The 21,172-nt window shown below is 36.9% G+C and overlaps 1 protein-coding gene across 1 annotated transcript in view; it reads left to right on the forward strand.

Moving 5' to 3' along the window:
• Positions 1 to 21,172, forward strand: part of POLN (DNA polymerase nu) — a 106,063-nt gene that overhangs the window by 32,808 nt on the left and 52,083 nt on the right. The window contains exons 15-17 of the mRNA XM_052780673.1: positions 12,890 to 12,947; positions 14,502 to 14,579; positions 15,008 to 15,122. Of these exons, the coding sequence (XP_052636633.1) occupies positions 12,890 to 12,947; positions 14,502 to 14,579; positions 15,008 to 15,122 (251 nt within the window). The remainder of the gene's footprint in view (positions 1 to 12,889; positions 12,948 to 14,501; positions 14,580 to 15,007; positions 15,123 to 21,172) is intronic.

Raw genomic sequence — 21,172 nt, forward strand, 5'->3', positions numbered from 1 at the left:
ATTTTTTTAGAAGTATATTTCAGTGGAGGCTTTGGCATTTCAAGAAACTGTATTTACAACGTTGGAGACAGAAATTCTCTATGTCCTCTCTTTCTTCCTCACTCATCACAGTTTTTGTTTTATGCATTTTTACTTACAAATGAGTGAATGAGCATGTTGACAAGACTTTAGTTCAGTTGCATCCATGATGAAAATTTACACTACGTTAACATTACAATAGGATTTTCTTAGTAATTGGTGTGACAACTACAGTATGAAGAGTCACTGTTAGTCGTATGAGTGTTAACTCATGCCTGATGCCTCAGAACATCATCATGTTGATTTAATATCCAAATGCAGAAATAAGGTTTCTGCATCATAGACCTTTGTTCTCTTAGCATCTTGAGTACACATAGTGTCCTTTTCTGTGATATATGCATGTCTTTAGCATTCTCTGTAGTAATGCTCCTTATTTGTATAAATTCATTAATCTCTTGGTGAGTGTGGGGTATCCAATACATGGACTACCTTTTATAGCATAGTGTCTTCCATTTGGCTCAGTAAAGCTTGAAGCATCATCTGGGCTGTAATTCTGTAGTAATAAGAGCAGTTCGATCATGTATACGACTTCTATTTGGGATTATCTTTGTATGTATAATTGTTCTGTGTGTTATTTAAAGAAAGATAATGTGTAGCCAGTATAAATCTGCTCCTATGCAGTAATCAACATACAAAATGCTTGCATTTTATTTATGCGAGATAAGATAGGGAGTCTGTCATTATTTCTTCTACAAACTAAGCATAAGCACAGAAATATAGAGAGCAATTAAAATTACAGCTCAAAAATGAAAGATTCTGTACAACTCAGAATAATATCAGCTAAAGTATTTTTAGCACATTATGAAATATTGACTGTGGAGGCTGAATTCCTCCTTCACTCTCCTTTAGTTTCTGGCAAAAAGCTCCTCAGAGAAGCTTAGACTTGTAGAAATGGGAGGAAAAAAGTTCCTGTAAAATTTTCCTTTGCTAGAAAGATGATGGCACTGCATACTTCCACTTGTTTCATTAAAATTCAAAGATACTATGTATAAATTAAATTGTCAGCACTTGAGTGCCTACTGCTGTTGAGTGGGCTTTGTTAAGGTAGTTGGTTATATGCTGATTCATTTTATGCTTTGAATGGCCTTTGCTAGTGGCGTTTTGGGAATGCTGCAGGTAGAAGCCAAAACTATGCACTGATCATGTTTTAGAAATCCATGCTGGAATATAGCTAGCGCTACTGCCAGGTTATTTTTCTCTAATATGAATGTGACTGGAACACATAACTAACAAGAAACAAAATTAGTGTCATCTTTGATCAAAACAAGTGTTTTTTTAGCTATGTAGCTTTCACTACCTTAGAAATTAAATGGTGTTTTAAAATGAATTATAGTAAGGTCTATTACTTAGAGTATTCTGTTACAGAAGTTAATCTATACACCATGTTGTGTCTTGTGGAATTGCATTAAGTCTGATTCCATGTAATTTTAGAGTAGTTTAAGAGCAATGTTAGCATGGTATTTTGGTTACAAGTCTGTCACCATCTTTGTTTTCCGCTGTTTATCCATACAAATTTCAACTCCTGGCTGAGCACTTATACTTGAGATTGGCATATGCTAGCATCCCCTGAAGTCTCAATGTGGTCACAGTCATTGTACCTCTGTGCTAAGGAGTTTAACAGATCCCATCTCCTACTGAGTTCATTTTCACTGTTCTCATCTGTAAGACAGTTGCTCAGATTGAATCTTCAGCAATGTGCAGAAACGCATGTATGATCTTTATATTAGTTTAAATATTTGTGTGCCTATTTGTTATGAAGTTATTTGTTGGTACCTCTTGTGAGTTGATTAAGATTTTAGAAATTCTGCTTGAAGATTTTTTTTTTTTTTTTAATTATTCTTCATATGAAGTATTCCATTTTTAGATATACACTTTTAGGAAATACTCAAAGCTTGGAAACTTATGTTCCGAGAGGACGATTAAAAAAAAAAATTACAGGCACACAAATTATGTCTTGTCTTTTATAAGCTCTCAAAAGTGAGAGGTGTTAGCATATTCCTCTAATGTCTGAATTCCTTTTTGCAAGGACAAAATATAGTTTAATTTTTATCTCAGCATAGGCTTCACTATGTTTTAACATAACAAAAGTATTTAAATAGTTTATTTTGCTATATAGCATTCTTCTAGTGTACATAGTTCTTCTCCCATTCTGTATCTCAGCAAAAATTACTTCAAAAAATCTGAGAGTTCTGACAAGACAAAAAATGGAGGAGACGGAAATGAAGAATGATAAAAAGAGAATGGATTATAGGGCAAGATCAAAAGTTAGGTACAGAAAAAGAGACGTCTTGTATGGTCCGGTTTTCAGACAGTACTGATTTTCAAAAGCTTTGTTGTTGGCATCCCAAAGAATTTCAGGAAAATGATCTCTGTAGTTCTACATCCCTATTATATTTAGCTTTCTCTGCTGACAGTTCTTTTTTTCTGTGTCAATGAGTGGAAAATTTGCCCATTCTTTATTTCCACAGAATCCTTTCATAAAACCTCAGAAAATTTCACTGAGGGTTTTGAAGATGGAAGCACTCTCTCAGGTTTGGAACAACAACAACAAAAAGTAGTGGTTTGTATAAGGGGCACTGAAGTTAGACAGAATAGGACAGAGGTCATCTTGCTGACTCCCACATGGCCTCATTGTCCTTAGTTCTCCTGTACTAGCATGATCATCTGCTCGCTGTGGCTCTTAGGAACTTAAAATTAAGGACCACTTCTATCAAATCAAGAATTGTCCTTTCCTCACTGTGAGCAAAGAAAGAGACATTGGTTATTTAGGTTTCCTTTAACTCCTTCAATGAGCCTCCTGTTCACAGTCTTTTGTAGCCTTTTAAGAGGAATTCCCTGCTAACATATGCTCAGTAAATTCCTCAGTATGTGAAACAATCTTGTTTGAGATACTAAATTTTACCCTTTCGTAAAACAACTGTTACATCTTTTCCTTAGAAAGTACATTCCTCCAGTCTGGAGATCTTGTCATTTTTCATGTGTTTAAAGGTCTAGTATTTGTACCTTTGGGCAATATTCCCTTGACACTGTTTACTTGAAAGCTATAATATACAGCTAATATTCAATTAGTGCAATATTTACTAGCTCCAACAAAGCGTTGTTCTCTCTATGCCTTAGCACTGTTTTTTTACCAAAACCAAATCATATCTTCTTGGAGTTCATCCCAGAGTTTAGTAGCCACCCATGTTAATGAACATTAGTTTAACAGAGCTTATGTTCTGAATATAATTTTCTTTCAGGAAAATGAAATTAAATAAGTAATTGAATTTAGTCAGTTTATATATGGGAAACAAAAGCAGTCTTTGTCTCTTTGAAAGATGCGTAGTTGCTTGCTGTGCAAAGTTTAGTAATCTGTCAGTATATAACGAAGCATATGGGCTGAACCCATGATTTGACAAAATAATTTGTCACAGAATATGTCAAATCAATAAGTTAGTAAAATTAAATATTTTTTGTTATTTTAAAAATCACTTATCGAGTCCTTTCTCATGTGCTGCTACAACATTACTACTTGAGGTCATCGCCAGGTCTGAATTTCAAAGAATATGGCAGAAAAAGGATTGGTCATAGGAAATCAAATACACTCTTATTATGGCCAGCTCTCTAAAGTAAGAAGTCAGTGGTTTTCGTTGCCCTTTTCTTATCATAGAATCATAGAATGGTTTGGGTTGGAAGGGACCTTAAAGATCATCTAGTTCCAACCCCCTGCCATGGGCAGGGACACCTTCCACTAGGCCAGGTTGCTCAAAGCCCCATCCAACCTGGCCTTGAACACTTCCAGGGATGGGGCATCCACAACCTCTCTGGGCAACCGTTGCCAGTGTCTCGCCACCCTCCCAGTAAAGAATTTCTTCCTTATATCTAATCTAAATCTTCCCTCTTTCAGTGTAAAACAGTTACCCCTTGTCCTGTAACTACATGCCCTTGTAAAAAGTCCCTCTCCAGCTTTCCTGTAGGCCCCCTCTAGGTACTGCAAGGCTGCTATAAGGTCTGCCCAGAGCCTTCTCTTCTCCAGGCTGAACAACCCCAACTCTCTCAGCCTTTCCTCATAGGAGAGGTGCTCCAGCCCTCTGACCATTTTTGTGGCCCTCCTCTGGACCCGCTCCAACAGGTCCATGTCTCTCCTGTGCTGAGGACTTCAGAGCTGGATGCAGTACTCCAGGTGGGGTCTCATGAGAGCGGAGTAGAGGGGCAGAATCACCTCCCTTGACCTACTGGTCATGCTTCTTTTGATGCAGCCCAGGATACGGTTGGCTTTCTGGGCTGTGAGCACACATTGCCGGGTCACGTTGAGCTTCTTGTCAACCAACACCCCCAAGTCCTTCTGCTCAGGGCTGCTCTCAATCCATTCTTCTTCCCTTGTGTTCACTTTGAAAGCTGCTTAAGCTTGTGGGAAGGTGATGAATTACTTCTAAGTCTCCCACTTGACTGACATGTAAAACCTTGATAATTCTGTGCTGCTGGGTAAGGCAAGAGAGGAGTGCATTACCTTTGAATGATTGTTCACTGCTGAAAAACAGTAACTCATACCAAAAATGAAGAAATCCTTTACCAGAAGTCTATAATTCTGTGTTTTTTGACAAGGAAAATAAATGTGTCTAATTTTTAACTAGCCACTAGGTGGCAATTGCAGACAAGTCAAGATTTGCTTAGGAATGCATGTACACATACATACCAGGCTGGTATTGCTATGGTGACCTTGTTCATTTTCTTATTTTCTCTATTTATGGAGCTACATGCTGTATTTTAAAAATTAGATCTTCAGACTGTCCTGGAATTGTGTCTCATATAGAAGCCACAGAAAATAACTGTTTATTCTTTTATAATAATAAATAGATGCTGCTATGGACAATAATTAAATATGGCAATTTTCCAAAACAGAAATCAGGAAGGGGTTGTTTTGGGTTTTTTTTCTGCTGTGTAATTTCTCACGAGTTAGTTGCCACCAACTTTAGAGGTGCCAGACAAATTGAGTAAATTTGCTGATGTGAGTGCACTCAAGACTGCATTGACTACTTTGGGCGGTGTGCAGTTTTCCTTGCTCTTTCTCCAGCAGCTTTGGCCTTTAACAAAGGAGCAAGCAGAGTATTGATGCTTAAGGAAGTAGCTCACTGAACCTGTTCTTGCATTTCTTCTCAAATTGATTAACTGAGGTGGGACTGCACCTATTGGTAAATTGTGCACTCATAAGTAAACCAAGAAAAGACAACTGAAAAAGAAGGAAAAGGAGTGAGAAAATTTTGAAGCAACAAATAAACAGGGGAAAAAATCCACTACAAGAATAAAAAGAAAAAAGTAATTAGAGATATAGAATATAAAACTCAAAGGAGTTGTCATCTACCTATCTGTTACCATTGTAATGAAGTCTGGTCTTACAGACCAAAGTATTACTTCTGCTCCAGAAGTAATACAATGCTAGTCATCAAACAGATGCCATGAATTTAAAAGCTTACTTTGTGTTTCATTGTGTAGAGCTGAGTTCTTGTTCAAGGAGAACAGTTGTGGCCTAATTATTTTCATAAACTTTCTGGAGAAGATACTAAGAGAAACTCCAGAAACTTTTGGACTTCTAATGCTTCAGTTTTTGCTGGAGTGCTACATTTCATGAGATAATCTAGAATTTCATTGCTCTGAACTTTTTTCAAACAGAAGAGAAAAATCTGTGCTTTTCTCAAGTATTAGGAAAGAATTGATTTCCTGAAGCAACAGCTATTAGAGTAATTAAATGTGACAGGATCACAGTCCCAGTAAATAATCTTACTTATAAGAAATGCAACTGGTTTTTGCTATTTGCTGGTATTGGTAGTCACTGTAAAACAATATTTAATTCCTGTATTGTCTTTATTTTGCTCTAGTGTTTGGCACTTTGCCTTGCTGTAACAGCAGGTGGATTAGTCGCCACATCAAAGGATATAAATATATTATAACTTTACCTGGTCTAACTGCTTCCTTATATCTGTTCAGTCTAACTCCTTGGTTGTTTTTGATCTTCCTTTGTGACACATCCATACTGTATACATTTATGAATGGATACTCTTATCTCAGTTGTAAGTTTTGTCTCTGTTCTATTTTTAAATAAGTCCTTAGATCAGTGCAGGAATTAATCGGAATCAAATGTCCAAAGACTAGTCTGCAACCACCTCTGCGCATTCCCATTTATTTCAGTAACTTACTCTTGGGTTTTTGGGGGTTTTTTTCTGTTCCCCTCCCTGCAGTTTGTAGGTCTTCAGACAGACATATTCCATAGATATTTACAAATGCAGTTAGTAGATTAATGAGCCATTTTCTAGTAAAAAAGAATTTACATATGGCTATAGATGCCTTTCTATATATGTAGACATCTATTTCTAGGGAGTTACCAGGGTTGACTGAGGTTATTTGCTCAAAAAATAGCAATTTATGCTACTGAAAATGTATATGAAGAGGAAGAGAAAGGTATGGGTTAGCTGAATCAATATAAATAACTGAAAGGGGAATTTAACGTAGGAAGTGTGATCAACAACCCTACTTGACATAGAGTAGGAGATAATTAAAATACACCACCAGCCTCTGTGATTAGGTGAAGTCTAACTATACTGACTTCAAAGGTAATTTATCCAATATATATCTGTATACTGTAATCCTTTGAAAGAACCAAAATAATGTACTGGGTTTTAACCTAGGAAGGAATAAAAAAATCAATTGTAAATGTAGATGTAGAATTTTGGATACCAAAAATGGAAAGCTCAACAGAAAGTGTAGCTGATTGAGAATAAGCTCATCAAACCAGGAACTGTATATTATTTGTTGGATTTTGACTGGGTTTTGTTTTCATTGGTAATTCTAGTCTTGGTTGATACAATGACTTCCTTATGGATTAGAGCATCCTTTTTGCAAGGCTTGAATGCTTTATGAGAAAGCTGTGTTTGTGAGGCTTGAACAGAGACGTCAAGAGTCAATCAATTCCGAGTCTCCTTGCCAAAGTGAAGTCTGTCATTGTTTCCGAATGGCTCTGTATACAGAAGCTAACAGCATAGGCGAGAATCTACACTGTCTTCACCTGAAACAACAGACAAAAGTAGAACAACTTTTAATAGAGGTATTTTCAGAACCAAGAAAACAGATTTCTAACCTGTGCTAAAACACCACAGTAAGGAATGCATCAGGATCATCAGTCAGGATGGATTATAGTGGCAAAAAAATCAGATTATGGAGGTAAGAGGAAAGAAATCAGCAATCTGTTTTTCAACATGTACAGTTTTAATCTAGTGTTCCTAGTGAGATTTTTTTTTTCTGCCATGCCTATGCTCCCTTACCCAGTATGATGTTTTCTGAAGAGTTTAACTAAAAAACAGTGATCCAAGAACCATCTAGATGCTGGGAAAATGTGTCAAGCAACTGAAATTGTAAAAGAGGTGATGAATTGATGGAGTGCTAGGTCTCTGTGTGACAAGTCCACTGCCAAAGAAAGGTGTCAGCTTTGGACACCCAGGAAAAAGACAGTCAGTCTGTGCTTCTCATACCCAAAGTGACTTTAGTGCAGATCAGATTCAGTGCTTTTTTCTTTTAAGTGTGGTAACTATATTACAAAATTTAATCTTTAATGATTTAATGCATGTAGGGGGAGGGGTGGGTGGGAGGGAAAAGGGGTTTCACTGACAACAAAAAGGTGAAAAAGAAAAGGGTACAGCTGTAAGGTTGTACGTTTTTTTGGCTTTCTACCAGTCATGACCTGAGGTTCAAGAAGGCCAAGCACCAGGTCCTGCACTTGGGTCACAGCAACCCCATGCCACACCACAGGCTTGGGGAAGAGTGGCTGGAAAGCTGCCCTGCAGAAAATGACCTGGGAGTGTTGGTCAACAGCCAGCTGAATATCAGCCAACAGCGTGCCCAGGTGGCCAAGAAGGCCAACAGCATCCTGGCCTGCATCAGAAATCGTGTGGCCAGCAGGACTAGGGCAGTGATTGTCCCTTTGTACTCGGCCCTGGTGAGGCCACATCTTGAATACCATGTTCAGTTTTGGGCCCCTCATGACAAGAAAGACATTGAGGTGCTGGAGCATGTCCAGAGAAGAGCAACGAAGCTGGAGAAGGGTCTGGAGAACAAGTCCTATGAGGAGCGGCTGAGGGAACTGGGGTTGTTCAGTCTGGAGGAAAGGAGGCTGAGGGGAGACCTTATTGCTCTCTACAACTACCTGAAAGGAGGCTGTAGTGAGGTGGGTGTTGGTCTCTTTTCCTAAGTAACAAGTGACAGGACGAGAGCAAACGGCCTCAAGTTGTGCCAGGGGAGGTTTAGATTGGATATTAGGAAAAAATTCTTCACCAAAAGGGTTGTCAAGCATTGGAACAGGCTGCCCAGGGAAGTGGTTGAGTCACCACCCCTGGAGGTATTTAAAAGACATGTAGATGTGGTGCTTAGGGACATGGTTTAGCGGTGGGCTTGGCAGTGTTAGGTTAACAGCTGGACTTGATGATCTTAAATGTCTTTTCTAACCTAAATGATTCTATGATTCTATGAAACCATAAAAAATGGAAATTTCCATTTATACAATCAAGTAGTTCTTATTAATCGTGTTGCAGGTTTACCAAAATTATTTATGAAGCTTGGCTCTACATTTTTGCATGCATTTTTCATAATCAAGACAATACAATTCTTTTTCTCAGCTTGCATTTTAAGACATGATACACCAACCGACTACAATTCCTGCAAAATATTTCTGTCTTTAATCTTTGAATTTTAATGTTATGCTACAAGTGTACTTTTTATATTATTTATATTATATATATATATATTTTTTTAAAATGCTTGGGAATGAAACCAGAGTCTTTTCTATGGCTTTCCACTGCCTCATACCACTGAAGGCTTCAGTTCTATCTCAGTCAGAAATCATGTGAAATAGAGAGAAGGCAATGGGTTGGCAGTGGGATACATAGATTAATCAGTTACAGTAATGTTATAAAAACAGAATCATAGAATCAGAAGATAGTTGAGTTTGGACAGGACTGCTAGAGATTGTCTAGTCCAACCTCCCCTGCTCAAAGCAGGGTCCACTAGAGCAGGTTTCTTGGGACCATGTCTAGTCGGGGTTTGAATATCTGCAAGGATAGAGGCTTCACAGCCTCTCTGTGTAACCTGTTCCAGTGTTTGACCACTGTCACAGTAAAAAAGTTTTTTCTTATGTTTAAATGGAATTTTCTGTAATTGTTTGTGACTACTGCCTCCTGTCCTGTCATTGGGCACCAGTGAGAAGAATCTGGCTCCCCCTTCTTTACACTTTCTCATCAGGCATTCTGAGCAGAGGGGAAGGATCACCTCTCTTGACCTGCTGATGACACTCTTCCTGACATAGCCCAGGATGCTGTTGGTCTTCCTTGGTACAAAAGCTCATTGCTGGTTCATGTTCAACTTGTTTTTCACCAGGATCCACAGGTCTTTTTTTGCAAAAAAGCTGCTCTGAACTCTATGACTCTTGAGGTGCCTCTGAATCGCAGAGCAGCCAGCTCCTCCCTGTTTTGGATTGTCTGCCATCTTGCTGAGGTTACACTCAGTCCTGTTATCCAGGTCATTAATGGAGGTGTTGAGCAGTATTGGCCACTGGGGTACTTCACTAGCGCCTGGCCTCCAGCTGCTCTTTGTGCCACTCATCAAAACCCTTTGAACCTGGCAGTTCAGCCAGTTTTCAGTCCACCTCACTGTCCACTTATCTAGTGTGTACTTCATCAACTTGTCTATGAGGCTTTTATGAGAGATTGTTTTGAAAGCCTTGCTAAAGTCAAGGTAAACAACATCTGCTGCTCTCTATACATCCACCGAGCTAGTCACTTCATCGCAGAAGGCTATCATTGGTTAAGCACGATTTCCCCTTTGTAAATCCACGCTGACTACCCCAGATCATCTTCTTGACTTTAATATGTTTGCAAATGTTTTCCAGGATTATTTGCTCCATCACCTTCCCAGGAATTGAGAGGCTGATGGCCTGTGGTTTTCTGCATCCTCCTTGCCCTCCTGGAAGAAAGGAGTGACACTTGCTGTCTTCCAGCACTCAGGAACCTCCCCTGATCATCACAGCCTTTCAAACATAATTGAAATTGGGCTCTGGGCTTCATCTATCCCTCTATCCATTGGAACCTCTGAAAATGAATTTTGGATTATGGTGGGTTTTTATATGTTTTTTAATTTTTTTTTTTATCCAATGCTAGGGTTTTCTTGTTAATTGTCCACTAGAATAGCTTGATTCCCTGTCCCTGCCCCCCCCCCACCCCAACCAATGAAGAGAAGTCTTAATAGTTAACTTTCACAACCAGCTTTTCCATCACACTGTTTCAAGTATATTTCTTCTTGTCTGTTGGAGCATAAGTGTTCAGAGAGAGCAATTTTGTTTCTCTATAACTTCTGACAAGATGTGGATGCCCTTTTCTAACAATAAGGGATAACAGTCACGTCTCAGATTGGATCTGTGAAGGTTTTGCAGAAATATACTTGAAATTAATACATAAAAGCCAAAATACAGGCTGTATTATGTAGTCCAAGGTGGTAATAGTCATTTACCAAAGCCACATCAATCTACTTTTGATACAATAAAACTGTCACCTAATTTTCAACTCAAGCAGAGGAAAGCTTTCCATTTGGAAGACTCTTCTGAGATTGTCTCCTTATTTCTCCATCCTTTTAAATATCTAAAGTAAATTTATCTCATCAAATTTCATAATCTAAATCTTAGAAAACATCACCTCCAGGGTAATCTTAGGTCAACTTGTTGTAAGTATGTTACATACAGATAGATTGAACTACCCACTGGAGATTCCTGTCTTCATCTACTGACTACAGAGGGATTCTAGTCAGCTAGTTTAGACCAGTGACTAGCCTAAAGACGTCTAAAATTAGATGAGAGGAATGTATTAAGCTACTGCAATAGCTTAAAGATGAGCATTACCACTGATGTTTCTTGACTCCTTTTCTGAAGATTTATTCAAATTATGAGTTGTTAACTAATTTACAAGTGAAAGTACATTTTGCATTTGCAATTATTTACTAGTGTTTCTCAGAATTATTAGTAACACTTCTAAAATTGCATTAAAAGCAGACTTTCTCCATATGCTGTCAGTGAAAACAAGATAGCAATATAGTGATTTATTTTTACCATTGTAGATAGATTTTGAAATAAATTTTTATTTATTTCACTTTGTTCAGGATTTTGAAGCTAATGAGTTAAGGAACAATAATCAGTTATAGTAACTATAAACAACTCTTTAACCTGTGCTGGAGGTTATCTTATTAAGTACATGTCAATACCAGTATAGAGCCCAATGAGAAGTCCATACAATGATCTCTACCATTAAAATTATTCAAGTCAGAATTAAAATGTTGTCATTTTGTTCTTTAAATGTGTAAAATTAGGCTCCCACATTCACGTCCAGGTGCATAATGAAGGACTTAATTTTCTAAACTTCTGAGGATCTACTAGCTTCCACGGCCACTTAAACTGCATATTATTCATACGAACAAGCACTGATCTTCCCCAACTTGTTATTGGTAGAAATCAATATTTATCAATAGAAATGTTAGTTTTGTGCACAGATTAAATAACCACTTATTTCAAAATAGGGTTAGTAGCATTACAATAAGCATTGCCATAACTGTTTTTTTAAATGTTTCTGGAAACTGAAGAATAAAATACTAAAGATGGCAAGTGTTTCTTCTAGCTCAGTCTTTGTATTGATGGATTGAGAGCAGTGTTCCTAGTTTATCCATGCTGTGAAAATATTATATACGTTATGTATTAGTTTCCTATCTCTCTCTCTCTCTGTATGGTGCTGTGGTGGATGTTCAGCTTCAATACATTTAATTGTAGATCTTTAAGGGTGATACTAAGACTAGAAATGACACTGTTGTGTTTTGGGGGTTTTGTTCTTTTACTTCTGCTTTAAATTTCCATAGCTTTTGCAGTCTGATCACATCCCTCTTAAGTTTAAAATAACAAATTTGAGTTCAAAATTACATAGAAAATGATCATTCTGATTTGGAAATTACATAGCACTATTCCCATTTCCTGAATTCACAGTATTACATAATATTAGTATGTTCATCTAATTCCTGAACCACTTGCAAATTAATTGTGTGGAATTAGGAAAATTGAGTTTGATGCACATTATCTCATCTCATGTTACCTTTCTAGATGAAGAGGCATAATGACATAAAATAACAGAAGAAAGCTATCGTGTGTCATCTTTCATGCTTTACTAGAGGTGTATGAACCCAGATCTTTAAAGAAAAATCTTCTGTTGTTCCTAGTCCTGCGTGTTTGTTGATAAACTTAGTTCTCACTTTTAACCTTGACTGATATGTTGTAGTTAATTAAGAGATCCTTCTTTATTTTATCATGCATTTCAAAAAAGTGGGAATAGACATCAGAAAAATTTCCAGAGGCTGAAGAAGAATCTGTTCTCTTAGCTTAAGGCAGGGTTCATATGTATTCTTTTCTTGAAAGTAATGCACCATATCTAAAAAATACAGGTTAAAATAAGAAGAAAATTATTTTTAATGGGTTATTAATCATGTTCTGTGGTGCATCCAGAGATCAGGATTTGGAAAGGCTGCCAGTGAGAAATTGTTCTTAAAAGCTTCCAATTTTCAAGGAAGAACAAATACTCAAAAGTATCAATAGTTGCTCTGAAGACTCCTTTGAAAGGCGAAGTGGTTAATCTTATTTATTATATGAGAAAAACTTGTTGGCGTTAGTATCACTCATGATCTTATGCTGCTTATAAACTGTTCATAAACATGTTTTCATAAACTTTAACTTACTAAGCATTTTTATTCTTCTTATTTGTAGAACATTCAAGGTGTCTCTAAACATCCAGTTAGAATTACAATGAAACAGTACATAAAAGGTAAACTATGTTTTCATTAACATGAAAAGGCAATTTTATCTAATTATTTTACTGAGTTATATTATATTTTAAAGCAGTCCAATAGCTCCAGCATTAAAGAATAGAATATATTATTAGTGTTCAGTTATACATTATAATTTAAACCAATTACTTCTTGCTGGTTGTTCCTGCAAAAAATTTGCTGTTTCAGCACTAATCTAAATAGTCACAAACTTTTAGATTTGTTTGTTTCCCTCAGCTATCTTACTGTTCCTTTTTCCAGATGAAATTATGCTTCTTAACTCCATTAAATATCCTGGGGATGATTTTGTGTGCATTCAGCTCATAAGGCTTTTCCTGAGGAGATGTTAAAGCTGGGTCATTTTGATCAAACTCACAACTAAACACCAATAGTCAGATGTGTTGTTTTTGATAACAGAACCAGATTTAAGGCAAATGATGATTCAGAGAGAATCAAAGTAAAGTCTAGAAAAGCATGACCCAAGTGATAAAGAGAGAAACCCACAATAGTAGAGTCAAATATAAGAGAGAGATTTACCAACGTAAACTCTCCTTCTTGAACGCCTACAGCCATAGCTGGGAAATGCTGCTCATTTGTTGCACTTGGTTCTCAGATAAGGGCAGGCTTGCCTTTTCACAGCTATTCACTCCCCGCGTTTGAAATAATACAGATCATAAAACAGTCTGTTGAAGACAATGTAAAACTTTGACAGCAGTTTTGTTTTATCTACCTGTTTCATTTTTATAACTATTTTTTAAAAGTTATTATAAAAAAATGTGTGAGCAGTGGCTGTGTAAACCTGAGCTGCCATGCATAACTGTGGCACATAGGCCTTTCTGGAAACAGTCCAATCAATTTTGTTAATGATCTTATAATATGTGCTTCTCAAAAACATATTTCTAAGTTTTTCATTCCTGTATCAAGACACTTATTTTTTCCACTTTTATGCTGATCAGATTAATTCTGTTGTATTTCAAACCACCATCCCTTTGTACAGCAAGACAAGTGGTATTCCCGGGATGCACTGAGTTTCTAATACCTTGTTGATGTGTATTATTGCTTTGTGATATTATAGAGGAGTTCTGTCATTAGAATTTGGATGCCTATATCAGCTATATGTTCTCAATATTATATGCCCCTACCACCTGTAACTCAGAATTTGGTTAACACATTGCTGTGGTATGTTCAAAGATAAAAAAATATTTTTTTTTAATTCATCTCTGTGGACCCTTCCTTATCTGAATGCCTCCTTTATTAAGTGATCTGTGAATAATGTTAGTTATTGTAGATATTTGTTAGCTAGTGTTTTGGGAAGGATTTGGTTTTGATAAAGGAGAAGTACGCAGTACTGCAAAGATGGAAGAGATAAAGAAGTTGTCCAAGACTGATAGAGTAAAATAATGGTGGTGCTGGCAGTTGGTGCTCTGCTAGGTTGCTTACGTTGCCATTTGTGTGGGTTTGTGTGTTTGGTATGTCATTTACAACCTCCTATGATTTGCAACACAATATTTTTGGACTGGGGTTTGGGACTTAAATGTCTATCTCCTCTCTAGGAAAAGAAGAGGAAATAGTAACTATTTCCCCAAGAACATTGTTTGTTTCAAGAAAAGGATATACGTTTTTAGCAGCAGGTAAGATACTATTTATTATTATTCTCATACATATTAATGTTCGCAGTTCTGTTATCTCTTTTTCCCCTCTCGTTTGGATGACATTATATTTTACAAGGCTGTCAGATCTCTTAGTATCAATTAATATTGTTATATGGTGTATACTCCTTAGCGTGCTTTGGAAGTGGATGATATGTAAGCCTTGTCAGTAGAAACAAAGAGCTAATAAGATTAATTGACACCTGAAGATAATGAAGGAATCAGACACCTTGTGATCTGTAGCTGGAATATAACTTCTTTGCATGAGCTTTTTACAGGCATCTGCTTTTTTTGCGTGCAAGGAAATGACTGAACAGTCCAGGCTTACGTTTCAATTTGTGATAGTTTGGTTAAAATGCAGGTATATTTTTATTTTAGAGCGATAGATTTATTTTAACACTGTTTACTAGATTTTTCCCATATTGAGTTAAGGATCCTTGCTGACTTATCATCTGAACCAGAACTTCTGAAACTATTCCAAGAACCTGAAACCACCGATATCTTTTCCACACTGGCTTCTCAGTGGTAAGAGTAAATGTTGCATTTTTTTGATAGTAATTAGACAAAATAGTAAGAATAACTTAAACTATTGTACTACTGTGTAGTGATAACAAAAGACAGTATTTTGCTACAGTATCTATTGTTAATACTGTTTTAACACCGTGAATTATAATTCCTTTCTGTCTGTCTGAGTCTTTTCTTCTCCACTGTGGTAATTACTGTATGTCAAAATGTTGCAATCCAACTGACCTGTATGAATGAGCCTTGTGACTAAAGCTGGTGCAATAATATATTGTGAACAGTGCATGCTGTCTTACTGTATTACTGTTCACCAATTCTATTTAAAAATCCAGAGCAGCAGTTAAGTAGGTTATCCATCTGAAAAATTGCAGAACAACTTTCTGCAGTAAAAGTACAAGCGTTTTTGAAACCTGCTTGGTTATCCAGTAGAAGTATTGGAATCAAATTACATATGACAAGAAACAGAGAGACTAGAGCTCATGGGATTCTTTTGAACTCATAGGGTTTAGTGCTTCCATCTTGTGATGGATGATTTGATACTCGGACAAAGTGGTGCTTCAGTAATAAAAAAACCATATTTCTTATCTCTATTCCCAAATTATTATTTACTGATCTCTTCAGCATGCAGATAAAAAGATTAACTATCAAAAAGATGGAATATTAGTTACTTAGCTGTTTGAAGGCATTTCTTATTACTGTTTGTATCATCGTGATGCCTAAAAATCTTCCTTGAGACTGGGACTCCCCTCATACTCAGTGCATGAGCATTCGATAAGTGACAGGATAGATGTCAAGAAGCTTAGAGTTTGAACAGATAGGTCAGGAAAAGATTGAATAAAATGCTATAACATATAAGTAGATTGAACAGAATGATATCATGTAGATGTCATGCAATTTTCATATTTTCTTTTTGTTCCTCTCTCTTTTTAAAATTTTTTATCTCCATTTTTTGTTGGAAGATTGTTAGCTGAAAATGAAAGCAAAACCAGATATGATGAACTCATCAGTCCTGATGTAGCTCAATTCCTATCCTACGGTTTCTAAATTTTTGCAGGCATAGCCTTCCCAACCACAGTATTTCCTACTCACTGCAATATTTGCTAATATACTCTGAAGTAGTACAAAGAAACAAAATGGAGTTCAAATTATAATTATCCTGCTACCAACAACTGAATCAGTGCTTGAGGCATGTGCATTCTAGGAGAACACAACTCAAGGTCACAAACATCCCAATGAATGTAGCTATGGAAAGATCTCCTTTCTCTTTAGAGTCACTTAGAAGCTTCTATTGATATTATAATCAACTCTTGGCTCTAACATGATATCACTAGAACCTCGTGATGGAGTTAAATCCTTATTTTAGTTTGGAGGTATATTGCAAATGTATGCATGAAGATGAGTCAAATTTTGTCTCAACTCTGGGCAAGGCTCCAGAAATACCATTCTATTCAGCAACCTCACAGCTCTTGGCAGCCGTCAACCTCTTATAGTTGCTACACAGTAACTTTAAATTTAATGAAATATTACAGGCAAATATTTTTATCAGACAGAAGTGTCATGATGTGTCTACAAAATCATTACATAATGATTCTGCTGACTCTTCTTTTAAGCTTCAGGAAAGCTAATGCTTGGAATTAACTTTCTATTGAATCTATTATATGACTTATTAATTACAGAAACTTGAAAGGTGTGTTTTAATCTCATCTAACCTTGGACATCTGTTATATACCTGGAGAGATGCATTTGACCTTTTGTTGATGTCCCCTGTGTAATAAGATCAATCACACGTTAAAAGTGTTGACTTCACGCTGTTGAGAACAAAGTAGGTCTGGGGTGACCAGCTCGCATGTAGACATCTGTATTTGTTCTGACAAATTCAGTTCCTCCTATTGGATCAGTTCCTACTGAACTCACCTTGGGTTTTGGAATTTTGTCCTTGATTTAATTAGCGCCAAAGAGAAGACATAAAATCACAAACTTCACAGATACTTTCCTGTTCCAGATACTTATTCGTGTCTCGTAGTCCACTACTAATAAAAAAAAAATCTTTAGGGCAAACAATTATTCATTCACTTTATTGTAGTTGATTCCACCAAATTGGTATTAAAAATGAGTTATGAGAAGGAGGAGCAAAATAAACAACAAACCTTTTATCTCCTCTTGGTCTCCTGATTTTCTCTGGGTCTTAATCCTTTAAAATCTGTGCAAGTTATATACGAAGTGACATACCAAATGTTTTATTCTGTTTGAAGGAATTGCACATTGTTTCTCTTTGTAAATATTTTCTAACGCATTTTGGACAATTGGAAGACCTTGGCAAAAAAAGTTTTTTTCTCTAACAGATCTATAAGGAATGAATTAGTTTCTGAAGCTCCCTCTCAGAAGAAAAAAATTAAGTTAGTGTCAGTGCCTGATAGCATTCCAGCTTCTGAATGTATGTCAGTTGGTATCTTTTAGCAGGTTTTCTGCATCTAAAAATCCTCAGACTAATGAATATTAAATCATAAACAGTAAAGAATATATTATTGGACAAAAATCTGAGCCACACCCCAGAGTCCAGCCAAGTTTTATACCAGTTTATTAACTTTCTTTTTTCTTTCCTAAGCTTCATGGCTTCTCCACTGAAATGTGGACCTTCGGGCTAAAGCCTGAATGTTTAGCCTTCAGGCTAAAGCCTTCTATCTGAAATCCAACCTTTTGAAAAATCTTTACAGGCTTCTTATGGCATTTGGCAACAAATACACGTGGTGGGCAGTTTCTGCAAAGAGGTTAGCTGTATGAGTTTCTGACTGAATTAAGATCTCTTACGTATAAAAGCTTTCCTTTCATAATTTGGTTAGGCATGCTCTACAGTGACGCAGTCTATCTCTGGGACCTTAGAGATGCGTCTCTCTTGGAAACCTGTTGGATCCATGTTTCTATTAAACATTTGTATGGAATCTTTACACTGGTCAACAGTGCAGTGTAGAGATGCATAAGTATGTGTCAACCCAAATTGTCTATACATTAAAGGCTTAATGGAGGTACTAACTTTCATGCTAAAATTCAGTGTCATGTGCAACACCATATCCAACCCAATAAACCTAGCTGAGAGGCAATCCTCTCTGCAAGACCAGTCTGTAATCTTGTACTCATGGCTAGCTTACAGAGATAGCTCGTTTCAGAAGTAACACAGCCTCCATCAGTCTGGGCTTCCCTGCACTATGCTCAACTGTTTGCTGTAGATACTGTAGATACTGCTTGCTGTAGATAGTTTAAGTATTGTGTGTTCTGTTTGACAAAACTGTCTTGAAATTGCTATTCAGAGAAAACTCTGAGAAGCTGGTGTTAACTAGTCACTTAATGTGAGTTTCTGGGTAATGTCATGCCTTGGTCTCATGTGTTTTATCCTTAAAGTGCTTTTTTCACACAGGAATAACGTTTGTGGAATTTTATTCCATGGAATTCATGGAATAAAATAAAAATGGCATCTGTTGGCCACTTTGCAATAGATTTGCTTCTCTTGGCTGTTTTTGTCAGTGAAAAGTCCAAGCTCATCTCTGCTTTGTACATCCAGTATATTTTCTGGTCATCTAACATGGTTACCCCAGCTAAAACTGAGATGATATAAATGGATTTTAATGTTCACTTGTATATGCTTAGTACTATTCCTACTCTTATCCTATCCTGTCTGTAATGATGATCATATGCTATTACCAACATTATCTTACACCAAGTACTGTGTTATGGCCTATGAAGAGTAAACCTTAAATGACAGGTCAACACCTGCTGTTACAAGAACACCAAGAATGCATTACATTAATGACCTACTTGCTACTGAACTCAGTAAAGTTTCAAGGCTTGCCTAAACTTTTGAAAATTCATGATATAATGGATTCCACCTACCTGCAAGTTCACCTTGTGTTATATTGTCTTGATGTCCTATGACACTTATAGTCCTTTGAAGGCCAAATCATCATTCCAATGCTGAAGATGATGAGAGCTGTCTTGGCAGCTGTCTGACCAACCAAGAGACCTAACTGCCATAAGACATCCAAATGACAACAAATCTTAGAATGAAATTGCTCTCACTTCTTTAATCTAGCTTTTACACAATAAATGAAAAATAAGTAATTGTATTTAAAATGCTGTTGATGGGCATATCTTAAAATCACGTTCAAAGATAGAGGATGAAAAATAAGTTTAGTCTTTTAGGTTGTTCTCAGTTTCTTTCTTAATTAGAGGCACAGTTATTACCAGTCTCTTTCAAACTGTTCATTTGTCACCCTTCTCAGTAGGCTGTTGTTCCTCTGTCACAGTATATGCTCATATTGACCATATTGAGTCAAAATCCAGGAAAAGTATCTTGATTTAGCAAAGCACTTAAGCACACCATAAACACGTGATTTTGTCCTACCCAACTGATGCCTACTGTCCTGCCTGAGTGCTTTTCTGAATTGGGGTAGTACTGCTTCAGAGTTCCTATGACTAAAGCATTAAGCTATACTTAAAATATTTGGATAAGTCCTTTCCCCTGCTTCTTTAGAATCTTCCTTAGAGAACTGGAGATCCCTAGTAGTGATGAGTTCAGCTGCATCCAGCAGAGCATAGTGGTACCCTCCATCAAGGGTTCTGAGCGCAGCGTAGTCATACAAATGCAACTATATTATTTATGGCTCTGGAACTAGCTTAGTCATTTTAATCTTGAAGATGTTATCACTGTGTTCCAATGTTTAATACAGACATCTCTGATACCTGCAAATTGCATTTACTTCCTATGTTTTAGGTTCCTGAACCTGAAATAGAATACAAACCCCAACGTTGGGTTGCCAAGCTCCATGTACAGTCCCAAAGTGTGCATCTCAAAGGGTGAAAAAGGCTATATGCTGACTGTAGAGCCATCTAGGAGAAGTTAATGAGAAAGTCTAATCACAGAAGTTTGCATTTGAACTCCTCTTAGAAAGCTGGAACAGAATCACAAGGACACCCAGTGATCCAAAGGCTATACCTGAGATACCTGCTAGATAGGTAGTGTTCTTTGGAAAAAAGTGGGCAGGATTCACTCTTTTCAAGTGGCTGTGGTGCCCAGCTTTTATATAAGAGCTAGGTGCTTGGAGACCTCAGTTCAACGTTTTAAATCTTAGAGTGTTCAACCCTACATCTCTCCTCCCAGGAAAATACAAATCAAGGTTAGACTTTGTATGTTCCAGCTGATTCTGTTCAGCAAATATTGTAACATTGAAATAATTGGATTTTTTTTAGTTAAGAGAAGATATGATTTAGGAAAAACATGCTAAAAGTCTTCAAATATATAAAAGGTTATTGCAGAGAGTTGGGCAGAGAGTGATCTAAGCATAATGAATGAGCTTACACTGTTGTAAGAGATGTTTCAGTTAAAGAAATCTTTTGAATACTAAAGGTGTATAAATATGGAGATGGGTTACCTGTGAAGGCTGTGGGATTCCCATCACTGGAAGGAATGAGACAATTAGACAAATATTTCCAAGGATAGCTGAGGTGACTTCTTAGTCACCTATGACACTATGATTTTATTGCAGATTGCTTAGAGCATTCAGTTGGAAAAGGGATTTCTTTATTTCAGTCCCATTTGGGGGATTATTTGGTTTTTTACTTAGTGATTGTCTAATTCTGTTTATTAGTAGTAGCTACAGGGACAAAAGTCAAAGATTTATGACTCTCACCTGAGTACTCTAAATAGAATAGTGAGTACTTTCATGTTTGCTTTCCTTCTGAACTCATGAATTATGCTTTTTGTTGTTGTTGTTTTGGAGTGGCTTGGGGTTTTGGTGGTTTTTTTTTTTGTGGTTTGTTTTTTTTTTTTTTTTGCACAGTAGTCCCATTTCCATGTGATCTTGGAGGATGCCAAACCTAGCTTGGGGCCTTGCAATTAGAGCATGCTTTAATTGCATGTCACCGGGAGGCAGAGTTGTGGATTTGAATCCCACCAGGTGAAGAGATAACTGAGTTGCTGTCCCTTAGTAGCCAGGCAACTGTTCCAGGGTGGTACCTCCTCCACCTTATACTAAGAAAAAGCCAACAAATCCAAACCTGAT

The sequence above is a fragment of the Harpia harpyja genome, chromosome 2 (genome assembly GCF_026419915.1).
Source record: "Harpia harpyja isolate bHarHar1 chromosome 2, bHarHar1 primary haplotype, whole genome shotgun sequence".
Taxonomy (NCBI): domain Eukaryota; kingdom Metazoa; phylum Chordata; class Aves; order Accipitriformes; family Accipitridae; genus Harpia; species Harpia harpyja.